Source organism: Phoenix dactylifera, chromosome 15 (genome assembly GCF_051530095.1).
Source record: "Phoenix dactylifera cultivar Ajwa chromosome 15, Ajwa_hap1_PhDact_Kaust_v1.1, whole genome shotgun sequence".
Classification (NCBI taxonomy): Eukaryota; Viridiplantae; Streptophyta; class Magnoliopsida; order Arecales; family Arecaceae; genus Phoenix; species Phoenix dactylifera.
The window spans coordinates 4,767,571-4,780,240 of NC_143204.1; the positions used below are offsets into that span (position 1 = coordinate 4,767,571).

The 12,670-nt window shown below is 41.0% G+C and overlaps 1 protein-coding gene across 1 annotated transcript; it reads left to right on the top strand.

Annotated features, from left to right (window-relative positions):
- Positions 1–3,080: 3,080 nt before the first annotated feature.
- On the top strand, positions 3,081–3,731 carry LOC149751199 (uncharacterized; the record flags this gene model as incomplete). The annotated part of the gene is made up of 1 exon (XM_089927612.1): positions 3,081–3,731. A coding segment is annotated over one exon (651 nt), but the record flags the coding sequence as incomplete, so codon positions are not given.
- Positions 3,732–12,670: the final 8,939 nt, after the last annotated feature.

Sequence of the window (12,670 nt, forward strand, 5' to 3'; positions counted from 1 at the left end):
ACAAAATACTTGAGATGATGTTGTATACTAATGACATTGGCTTAATTATGAAGTTTTATAAGTCAAGAAAAATCAGAAGAATTGAAGCACTGCAAAATCTTAAGTTCTTCGCAAATATCTCATTGGACATGTTCTAAAAGAAAATGATCTTAATCTAGTCCATGGAGATCAGAGATGAAGTCTAAAATTTTCTGTTTGAAAGACTTGAGTCAACTCCTAAGCAAAAAGGATAAATTTAAGTTGATTCTGATAAGTTTTATTCAAGGAATACAGTCAATGAGTCAACCCTCGCAAAACATGAGTCGTCCTTGTGTAGTTTAAAGTAAACAGAAAGTTCTTATCATCTGAGAAAAACTTGAAGAGTCGATCCTTGTTCAAAATGAGTCGACACCCGAAATTGAAGAGTCGACCCTTGCATTTGAAGAGTCGACCCCTGCTCAGTCTCAGCATCGGCCGAAAAACCAAAGTGTGAGCCGACCCTTGTGTTTAAAAAGGCAACTCCTGATGAAGATGAGCCGATCCTTAAGGATAAATAGTCGACCCTTTGCAAATACCACAGCATAAGCCTTCCCGACATTTTGAAGTGCTGATCCAGAATGAACATGAGTCGGACCCCTGAGATACATGAGTCGACCCTTGTACTGCTGGGACCACAACGGAAAGCTGTGAACGATTTTTGTCTTCTTCTGTAACAGAAAAAGATTCTCATCAAAACGGGAAGAAAGGAATTCAAATTCCGCCGAAACAACAAGTAAAGAAAAAAGATTCTATTGAAAACAAAAGGTTTCCACTGAGAAAAAGAGAAGAAAAAGCTTAACAGTTCATCATCCTCACCAACATTGTAATCTGAAACTTTCTCTTGTGAGGAGATCAGTCGAAGTTTCTTACTGCATCGTGAAGAGCTGTTGTTTGGACATTGGAACATCCTTCCACAGCCAACTTCTTCATCGGCTTCAGCTTTTACTTTCATTGATTTATTCTTTATATGCTCTGAAGCTTTAAGTTTTCTAGTTACAACATTCTTTTAGTTGGATTTATTGCTATTGTAACAGTTTCATTGATTTGAAATTTGTAAAGGCTCTTCCAAGCCTCCATTGGAAGTTGCTGAATCGGGAATATTCAGCAAGAAAAAAGTTTCTGGTTGGTTTATTTGAAAACTAACTAGGTTGTTTGTGAGCCCGGAAAAAGAAACGGTGCAAAGTTTTTGGTTGGTTTGTCTGAAAACCAACTGGGTTGTTTATGATCCCAAAAAATAAAAGATTTTCGGTTGGTTACTGGAAAAACTAACTGGGTTTTGATTGTGAGCCCGAAAAACAATCAGTCTGTAATCTGCTGGGTTATAGTGAAATCTCAAGCTAGGTTTGAGGAGTGGACATAGGTGCTGGGAGTGCACCGAACCACTATAAACCTTGGTGTTTGTGATTGTGGTTCTTCTCTTTCTTTCCTCTGCATATTTCTGACTGCTTTCCTAACTTTATTCATTGTCGAATTTGTGCAATCTTATTTCCGCTGCTGAAACTATAAGATAACAGTAACTCATACTCTCCTTACGTTTTAACTTTAATTATTTTTAAAGAGACCTAATTCACCCCCCCTCTTGGGCTGCACCTTTAGGCAACAAGTGGTATCAGAGCCTGGTACTCACAAAAAACTTTTTGATCTAACAATCAAGAGTTAAAGATCATGGCAGCCATGATTACACCCAAAGAATAATGCGGCTATCGCAGTATATATTAGGGTGTCGATTCTACAGGGAGAAGGTACGAACACTAAAAAGAACTACAAAACTAAAAAGAAATATCAAAGCAGTAAAATGTGATGTGAATGTTTAAAAGTAAATTGACAATTATATTGTAGTAGTGAAAAGATGTGACCAGAATTAATGGCAACAAAGCATCGAAAATTTTTCACTTAAATCAGGTAATTCCATTCATATTTGATCCATTGGATAACTCAATTAGAGATCATAGCACCAGATTCTCTAATCGGAAGATATAGCATTACAATCAAAATATTTAGTGGTAATTCTAGAAAATCATTCTCCTCTTTTAAAACCAAGGATTGTTATCCTTTTAGACTCAGATTCAAAGATAAAAATATACCCAATGGCAATATTTCAGCAAAAAATCATACTAACTGGATAAACAATCAAATCTAGATATAATCAAGCACCTCAACAGTTCTATAGAAAAAGACATGGCTGAATCTATGAAAAGAATAGGTTCAAGATTATCCCAACACAAGAAAGATCTATTGATGAGAAATGATAAACAAGAATTGTATCAACATGAGAATCATTACATAGATCAAATATAAATGAAACTACCATCATCCAAGCGAGTTCATCCCTAGCTTCACCAAAGAATTAGCTCTCCATGAATTTTTGGCTCCTCTTGATGATTTCTTTGTAATGCAGCCTTTTCTCCTTCAGAACGGCATGCTCCTCCAAGTATATATATGATTTTGGGGCTAAAAACCCTAGAAACACGACTTAGACACGTTTGCATGTGTTTTTCCGACTTTACCCTCGAGCACCAACGTCAGCATGAAGTTCGGGAGACTCTCCAGATCGCATCTGATCTTCAAATTTTGTGTTCTTATAATAATTTGAAAGCTCTGGAAGTCTACTTTCCAACAAAATTTGAATCATCTCAATTGGACTTCTGTAGCTCCCGAAATCATCGAAATACTACACAAAGGTCTAATCTGTCAGGGCCCAGGCTGGCGGTTTAGGGAAACCTAAATTTGCAACCTCATAACTTTCTCTCTGGAGCTCCAATTGACCTGATTCTTAATGCATATGAAACCTCAACATGTCTACTTCATCCCCACCAAGTTTCATTTCATTCGGACTGCAATGGGATATTCAATCTCCTTAACTCCATTCCTACAATAAAATCACCAAAATCAATTAAGACAAGGACACTTTGTGAAGTAAAGCTCAGATTAGAAAAATATCATAAAAATACCCAAATCATGCTTAAGTCTTAACAATTTAGCCTAAAGTGGTAGTGTTAAAAGGTACATTTTTATGCACCTATCAAGCTACTATGGGATCCTCTATTGCCGAAGGATAATCTACCAACAGACCACCTCTTTTCAAAGGCACAAATTTCACTTATTGGAAAGCTCGTATGAAAATTTTTATTCAAGCACTTGACTATGATTTATGGACTGTTATTGTTGATGGCATCACCTTATTCAAACCTGAGATTGAATGGGATGACCATGAGAAAATAATGGCTCAGCTGAATGCAAAAACCATAAATGTTCTTTACTGTTCTTTAGATGCAAATGAGTTTAATCGTATATCTGTTTGCATATCTGCTAAAGAAATCTGGGATAGGCTGGAAGTTACACATGAAGGCACTAACCAGGTCAAAGAATCTAAAATCAGTATGCTAGTGCATAAGTATGAATTATTTAGAATGGAAAATAGTGAATCTATAACTGAAATGTTTACTAGGTTCACTGATATTATAAACGGCCTGAAAAATCTTGGTAGATCTTACTCTAACAGTGATCTTGTTCGGAAAATTCTTAGGTCTCTTCCTAGAGCATGGAAAGTAAAGGTCACTGCCATTCAAGAAACCAAAGATCTCAACTCTCTCCCACTGGAAGAACTGTTGGGTTCGTTAATGACTCATGAGCTCTCAATGAAACAAAACCTTGAGGAGGATGAACCCAAGAAACGCAGAACCATTGCTCTTAATGTTAGATGTATGCCCTAGAAGCCAATTTGGCTGACACATTGTTGATTCTAGGGACATAATTTTGTACTTGACTATTTATTATTGAATAAATAAAAGGCATCTTTTCATTCATATTGTTTATGTGTCTATGAATCGTCCAAGAAATTAATAAGATGATGATACATATTCTCAAGAGTTGAGAATTTGAGCCATGTATCATTGGTGATTAATTTCTAAATGCTCCTGATTAAAGGATCATCACGAGGACGGTGATCGATCCGATCAGTGCACAGATCACTCTCCTTCTGGATGGACGAGACTTGAGTCCACAGTGTAGGGACACTGAAGTGATAGTGCAGGTGCTTGTTAGAGAACAAGGGTACTGAGCGTGACCAATACAAGAAGTCACTTGGATGTCTATCCACTCGTCAGTGACTTGCTTGATGTTGCAGTAGTGTGACTGGTCCTTTGACCTGCGGTGCTTCGGCTGCTCACAGTGGGGTTATTGTAGTTTGACTGCACACATACATGGTCCCTAGCCATATGGGTCCATGCAGTGTAGATTGGCTGCAGTAAGTTCACTGTAGGAGTAGGGTATGCACCTATATGGAATCTATCGACCTTGATAGATAAGGAGAGATCCTATGTGATTTATAAGACTGAGTTCGTAAGACCTCGGCCGGGGCAGTATACACAGTGGAGAAAGAGTTTCTCACTATCGAACTCGAGACGAATAAATCTTGACATATGACAGACGATGGGGTTTGACGAGTTGTCCATGACCTTCGTCCTGTAGGGATCCACGATAGTAGGACTATATCACATGTTAACTGCACCTAGAGGTTCATCATTCCATTCTGCTGGGTAGCCACTACATGCTGCTAGGTGTCACTGGTGGATGGTGGGACTCATAGGGATTATCTTGATGATCGATAAACCCTAATGAGTTGAGTTGGAATCGTTCCAACCCATTGAAAGGAGTTTTCAATGATATAGTGATAGAGATCACAATATATCTCACTACCAGTCAGAATAGAACCTATGGGGTCACACACACTAGAAGTATTGACCGATCCGATGGTTGAAATCGTGATTAGGAATCACAAGAAATCAATTTGATTGATAAGAAGTTGAAGAAGAAACAAAGGGAATTAATTAATTAGACTTAAACACAAATCCTACTTCGGGAGGGATTCCTAGAGTCCTAATTGGATTAGGGCTGGGAATCCTAGTTGGAGTAGGACTGAAATTCCTACTTGGAATAGGATTCCTACAATCCTAATGAGATTAGGAATTTTGAATTAAAATTGGATTCCTACTTGGAGTAGGATTCCTAGAAATCCTAATTGGATTAGGACTTCGGATTCAAATAGAGTCCTAATTGGATTAGGACTAAAATTAAATACATCCTAATTAGATTAGGATTCCTTAAGTCTAAATTAATTATTAATCTAATGAATCAACATGACTCCTAATTGGATTAGGATTGAAGAGTTCAATTGAGTCATGGTTCATTCAAATCCTAATTGGATTAGGACTAGCATAGATTGAACCCAATTTGGCTAATCCTAATTGGATTGGGATTAAACCATAAGAGAGGCACCCAATCCTCTTTGGAAGAGGATTAGGGCATCACAAGAAGGAGGGTTCACGCCCCTCCTCCTCTCCTTGAGTGCGGCATGAAGAGAAGGGCCGGCGCCCCCCTTCCCTCTTAGGCAATATGTCTAGGGCTCCTAGATTGTAGGAGCCCTAGATGGCTTTATAAGGAGGCATGAGGCCGGCGCCCTAGCCAAGAGCTCTCTTCCTCCTCTTGCTGCCGCCACCAGCCCCCTCCTCTCTTGGTTCAGCCGCAAGCAAAGGGAGAGCAAAGTCCAAGCGTTGGCGTCATCCTCTTCCTCCAATCCTTCTTCCAACGCAGGGAAAAGAAAGAAGGCTGCAGAAGCTGTATTCTTCTTCCTTGAGTCCCTTCTTCTTCTTCCTCCTCTCAAGCACTTTCAAGAGTTGAAAGAAAGAGAGGAGATCAGCCATCAAAGGAAGTCTCTGCAAGGGAGCTAGCACCCCGGGGAGACGAGAAAGCTTTGATCGGTCCTCTGCTTCGTGTGGATACCCGTAGAGGCCGGACGTTTGAACGGCTTCAAGCGAACCCTCTTCCTAAAACCACGAATTCAGATTCGCGGTGATCATCTACCCGCGCAAGGTGAAGATTTGATCTTCCTATTAGTTTTAAAAGGATTTAATTCTTACCTAATTACGAAAGGTCTCGAAACAACGTTCATGAGATGAACGTCGAACTCGTGCATGCCGATTCCGCTGCCATCTGAAAAATTTTTTGAAATATCAGCGGCATGGGCGGGTTCCCAACAGTGGTATCAGAGCCTAGGCTTCGTAGATTAAGGTAAGAATTAAATATTTAAAGGCTTATTAGATCTGAAAATTGATTGATCATGCATGCTGAAAAATTCTGCATGCAGATTTTTCAGGGGTGCTGAATTTTTACATGCTGATTTTTATGTGATAAAAAGATGATTCTAATTGCATTGTTAATGGGATTACAAAGTTTAGAATCATGATTAGCATGATCAGCGACCTATGTCATGATATAATCAGTTAAGTTTCAGATCTGAAAATTATAATTGTAGCATACGGTGATGATCATAGGATTCAACCCCTTTTGGTATCAAATGTAATGACCTGCGATGTGATCTGCGATGTCATGTAATTTTTCAGATGCTTGCATGCATCTTATTTGATGTTTTGAGAGGCCTGCGTGCCCCCTAAAAGGAGATGTAAATTATTTTTATTTTTATTTTACATCTGGTTGTATTTCTGTGATGTAATGTACATCAACGATCAAGTCGAAGACGATGCATGAGATGAACAGGGGTCTAAGCGGTTGATGGCGATGGGATCAAGAGTTGATCAAGGATCGAATCAAGGAAGCTTGGATCCAATTCAAGAGTTGAAGACCACTTGATCGATTGATGTGCATGTGCTTGTAATACGACCTAATTAGAATCCATGATCATCACCTAGTTAAAGTTTAGCTTTAATTTGATGCCGCGATTATAACTGCCTGCAATGCGCCGTTTGCATGTGATGTGAATGAGAGTCGGGAGATAGGTCTACATGTGATGTAGCAAACCCAATTGAGACCTAAATTAAAACCTCCTCAATCAAGTCGAGAGTGAACCGACATGAGCAAGTCATATTAGATTAATTGATCTAATTGGTGTCTAGGAAAGCATGAAAGGTGGTTACTTAATTAGGACCTTACTCTCTGAGTAAGGGGAGCCTCCCACCTGCTTACCTGGCCAATTGTTCGATTACCTCTTATGAAAGGCTCAAGTTGCAAACACTAAGACCTGATTAACCAATATTAAGTCAATAGGTCTTCCACTGTAGTAGAGCTGCTAAGGCCTTTCTGATGTTGACTTGTCTCGGCTGGATACAGTGGTCAAGTTGCATTGGGGGGCTGGACCTCTCTATAGACATGAGATGTTGTAGGATAAAGGTGGGGTTGGGCACCAATAACTGTTAGGTGAGGACCCAATGACGACTTTATTCCTACGGTTATACGGTGGGTCTGACTTAACTAAGAAATGGGACCAATAACTGTTAGGTGAGGTCTTCATGGCTTAGAGACCAAGTTGCACTGCAACATGCTTGAGAAGCATTGTACAAGAGTTGTACACTCATCCATCTATGTGTCACCAATAACTGTTAGGTGAGGTGGCATGTGAATTGGTGGGACCGCAGTACCCACTAGAAACCCTAGTCGTGTGGGATTTCCGTTTTCCTACCAGGGGAGTGTGAGGAATTCGAGAAAATAGTGGGAGTCATATTTGTTCTAAAAGACCTTAGGACAGATTAGGATCAAGTACAAGAGTCTAACTAGAATATTTACTCTCTGCAGATACAATGTCGGCTTCAAACACTTTGACCCGTATTCTTGAGACCAACCGACTGACCGGAACCAATTACAAGGACTGGCTTAGAAATCTCAAAATAGTTTTGGACTGTGAGAAGATAGGCTATATACTCGATTCAGATATCCCCACATTACCAGCACGTCCCACTGATGTTCAGCGTGAGATGCATAAAAAGTGGTTGGACGATGACATTAGAGTAAAATGCTATATGATGGCATCTATGTCTAATGAACTCCAATGCCAGCATGAAAATATAAAGACTGCTAGGGACATACTGGCACACCTACAAGAGTTGTATGGTGAGCAGAGTCGCACAGCTCGTTTTGAAGTGTCCAAGAGGCTTTTCAAAGCGAAGATGCGCAAAGGGCAGTCTGTCCATGATCACGGTCTGACCATGATCAAGGACCTAGAGGAGCTTGAGAAGCTCGGTATGGACATGCACAAGGAATTGCAAGTGGATTTGATCCTACAGTCACTTCCTGATTCATTTGGTCAGTTTATAGTAAACTACCACATGAATAAGATTGAATGCACTAAGACTGAACTAATCAACATGTTGGTAACTGCTGAGGGAGCCTTGAAAGGTTCAAGGGGCAATGTCCTCGCTGCTGAGTTGACTTCTGGTTCCAAGAGAAAGTCTACTTGGAAGAAAAAGAAGCCTGCAAAGAAGCAGAAGAAAGACAAGAAGCCAAAGAAGGAAGTTTAAAAGAAAAAGGCTAACGACAAAGGAAAATGTTTCCACTGCAATGTCGAAGGCCACTGGAAGAGAAACTGTCCTTCATACCTCGAGAGCCTAAAGAACAAGAAAGGTGACACACCTTCAGAAGGTATAGACTTGCTCATTATTGAAACTAATCTAACGGTTTCTTCTACTTCTAGTTGGGTTATAGATTCTGGTTCTAGTGCTCATTTGTGCACTACCATGCAGGGTCTAAAGGAGAGTAGAAGGCTGGCGGAAGGTGCGGTAACCCTTCGGGTTGGCAACGGGGCAAAAGTTGCTGCTGTGGCTGTGGGCACCTACCATCTGCGACTACCGTCTGGATTTAGTTTAATACTTAGAGACTGTTATTATGTACCTGTTGCTAGCAGAAATTTGATTTCTGTTTCATGTCTAGCACAGGAAGGTCATGTTTTTACATTTGACAAAGACTGCTGTTCTATTTATTTAAGAAATAAAATAGTCGCACGTGGTTTTATGATTGACAGTCTCTACCATTTACATATGGATGTATCTGTGAATGTTATCGAGCAAGATGTGAGTGCCAAAGGATCCAAAAGATCCAGAGATGAGATAAACCAAAGATATTTGTGGCACCTCAGACTTGGCCATATTGGAGAAGATAGAATGAACAAAATGGATAAAGATGGGCTCTTAGGCTCATTGACTTCCGAGTCATATCCAGTTTGCGAGTCCTGTCTTCAAGGAAAGATGGCTAGACTACCCTTTGTAAGACATGGGGAGAGGACCACTGAAATACTTACCCTAGTACATACAGATGTATGTGGCCCATTCGATGTGCTAGCCAGGGGACGTTATTCATACTTCATTACCTTTACCGATGATTATTCACGGTATGGGTATGTGTATCTTATGAGACACAAGTCTGAATCCTTTGAAAAGTTCAAAGAGTTCAAGAATGAAGTAGAAAAACAAACTGGAAAACCTCTTAAGGCTCTTCGATCAGATCGGGGAGGAGAATACCTTAGTGGGGAATTCCGGGACTATCTCAAAGAAAACGGCATAGTCTCACAATGGACACCTCCGGGTACACCTCAACTCAACGGGGTGTCAGAGAGGAGAAATCGGACCCTATTGGATATGGTCAGGTCCATGATGAGCTTCACTGATTTACCTATGTTCCTTTGGGGAGATGCCTTACTCACAGCGATTTATTTATTGAATAGAGTTCCCTCTAAATCCGTTCCTACCACACCGTATGAGATATGGCATGGTAAGAAACCAAGTCTGGGTCATCTCAAGATTTGGGGATGTCCGGCCCACGTCAAGCGACTACAGGCGGACAAGTTAGAGGCTAGGACCATAAGTGCTCGTTTTATAGGATATCCTAAAGAGTCATTAGGATACAATTTTTACGTCTCAGAGGATCACAATGTGTTTGTGAGCCGTCATGCCATCTTCTTGGAAAATCAGTTTATCCTTGATAGAGGCAGTGGGAGGAAAATTGAGCTTGAAGAGAAAGTCTCTGAAAAGCAACGAGTCATGGATCCTATAGAACCCATTCATAAGGAACCAGTACACGATGTCCCTCAACCACCTCGTAGATCTAGTAGAGTCTCCCATCCTCCCGATAGATACTTAGGTATACTTGAAGAGGATACTGAGGAAATGTTCCTAGTGGGAGATAGGGATCACATACAGGATCCCAAAACCTACAACGAGGCGATATCTGATATCGATTCCGAGAAATGGCTGGAAGCTATGAAGTCAGAGATAGACTCCATGCATTCCAACCAAGTCTGGACCTTAGTAGATCCACCAGAAGGTATTGTACCTATTGGATGCAAATGGATCTACAAAAGGAAGATAGGTTCGGATGGAGAGGTAGAGACCTATAAGGCAAGGCTTGTGGCGAAAGGGTATAGTCAGCGCGAAGGCATTGACTATCAGGAGACCTTTTCACCTGTAGCCATGCTAAAATCCATCCGAACATTGCTTGCCATTGCAGCATTTCATGATTATGAAATCTGGCAGATGGATGTGAAAACTGCTTTCCTGAATGGATATCTTGATGAAGATATCTATATGGAACAGCCTTTGGGTTTCACTTCCAGTGATAGAGATCACAAGGTCTGCAAGCTGCAAAGGTCCATCTATGGACTAAAGCAAGCCTCTCGGAGTTGGAACACTCGTTTCGATGATACAATCAAAACGTTTGATTTCATCAAAAACGAGGAGGAACCATGTGTTTATAAAAAGGTTAGTGGGAGTGCTGTCGCTTTTCTCGTACTGTACGTAGATGACATTCTCCTGATTGGGAATGATATTCCCATGCTAACCTCGGTCAAGGTCTGGTTGTCAAAAGAATTCTCCATGAAAGACCTTGGGGAAGCATCCTATATCTTGGGAATAAAGGTCTATAGAGATAGATTTAAAAGGATGCTTGGCCTGTCACAGAAAATGTACATAGAGGAGGTGCTGAAGAGGTTCAGCATGGAAAACTCCAAGAGGGGTCTCTTACCCCTAAGGCATGGAATTCATCTTTCCAAGAAGATGTGCCCCAACACACCTGAGGAGATTCAACGCATGAGCAAGATTCCTTATGCATCGGCAATAGGAAGCCTCATGTATGCCATGCTATGTACACGACCTGATATAGCTCTTGCTGTGAGTGTCACAAGCAGATATCAGTCGAATCCAGGTGAAGAACACTGGACAGCTGTGAAGAATATTCTTAAGTACTTGAGAAGAACTAAAGATTTATTCTTGGTTTTTGGAGGATCATCAGAGTTAAAGGTAGAAGGGTACACAGATTCAGACTTCATGACTGATGTCGATGACAGGAAGTCAACATCTGGATACGTGTTCTTGTGCAATGGTGGTACGGTGAATTGGAAGAGTTCTAAACAACCGATCATTGCTGATTCGACTATGGAAGCCGAATACATCGCCGCCTCTGAAGCTGCTAAGGAAGGCTTCTGGTTCAAGAAATTCATTGCAGAGCTGGATGTGATGACATCAGATGCCATAACACTCTACTGCGATAACAATGGCGCCATAGCCCTTGCTAAGGAGCCAAGGTCTCATCAGAAGTCTAAGCATATAGAGCGGCGCTTTCACCTCATACGCGACTATGTGGAGAAGAAATATGTAGAGGTGCAGAGAGTAGACTCCGCGGATAACGTGGCAGACCCTTTCACTAAGCAGCTGAGTCAGCAAAAGACTGAAGCCCACCTTGAGAAGATGGGCCTAAGATATATGACCAATTGGCTTTAGTGCAAGTGGGAGATTGTTAGATGTATGCCCTAGAAGCCAATTTGGCTGACACATTGTTGATTCTAGGGACATAATTTTGTACTTGACTATTTATTATTGAATAAATAAAAGGCATCTTTTCATTTATATTGTTTATGTGTCTATGAATCGTCCAAGAAATTAATAAGATGATGATACATATTCTCAAGAGTTGAGAATTTGAGCCATGTATCATTGGTGATTAATTTCTAAATGCTCCTGATCAAAGGATCATCACGAGGACGGTGATCGATCCGATCAGTGCACAGATCACTCTCCTTCTGGATGGACGAGACTTGAGTCCACAGTGTAGGGACACTGAAGTGATAGTGCAGGTGCTTGTTAGAGAACAAGGGTACTGAGCGTGACCAATACAAGAAGTCACTTGGATGTCTATCCACTCGTCAGTGACTTGCTTGATGTTGCAGTAGTGTGACTGGTCCTTTGACCTGCGGTGCTTCGGCTGCTCACAGTGGGGTTATTGTAGTTTGACTGCACACATACATGGTCCCTAGCCATATGGGTCCATGCAGTGTAGATTGGCTGCAGTAAGTTCACTGTAGGAGTAGGGTATGCACCTATATGGAATCTATCGACCTTGATAGATAAGGAGAGATCCTATGTGATTTATAAGACTGAGTTCGTAAGACCTCGGCCGGGGCAGTATACACAGTGGAGAAAGAGTTTCTCACTATCGAACTCGAGACGAATAAATCTTGACATATGACAGACGATGGGGTTTGACGAGTTGTCCATGACCTCCGTCCTGTAGGGATCCACGATAGTAGGACTATATCACATGTTAACTGCACCTAGAGGTTCATCATTCCATTCTGCTGGGTAGCCACTACATGCTGCTAGGTGTCACTGGTGGATAGTGGGACTCATAGGGATTATCTTGATGATCGATAAACCCTAATGAGTTGAGTTGGAATCGTTCCAACCCATTGAAAGGAGTTTTCAATGATATAGTGATAGAGATCACAATATATCTCACTACCAGTCAGAATAGAACCTATGGGGTCACACACACTAGAAGTATTGACCGATCCGATGGTTGAAATCGTGATTAGGAA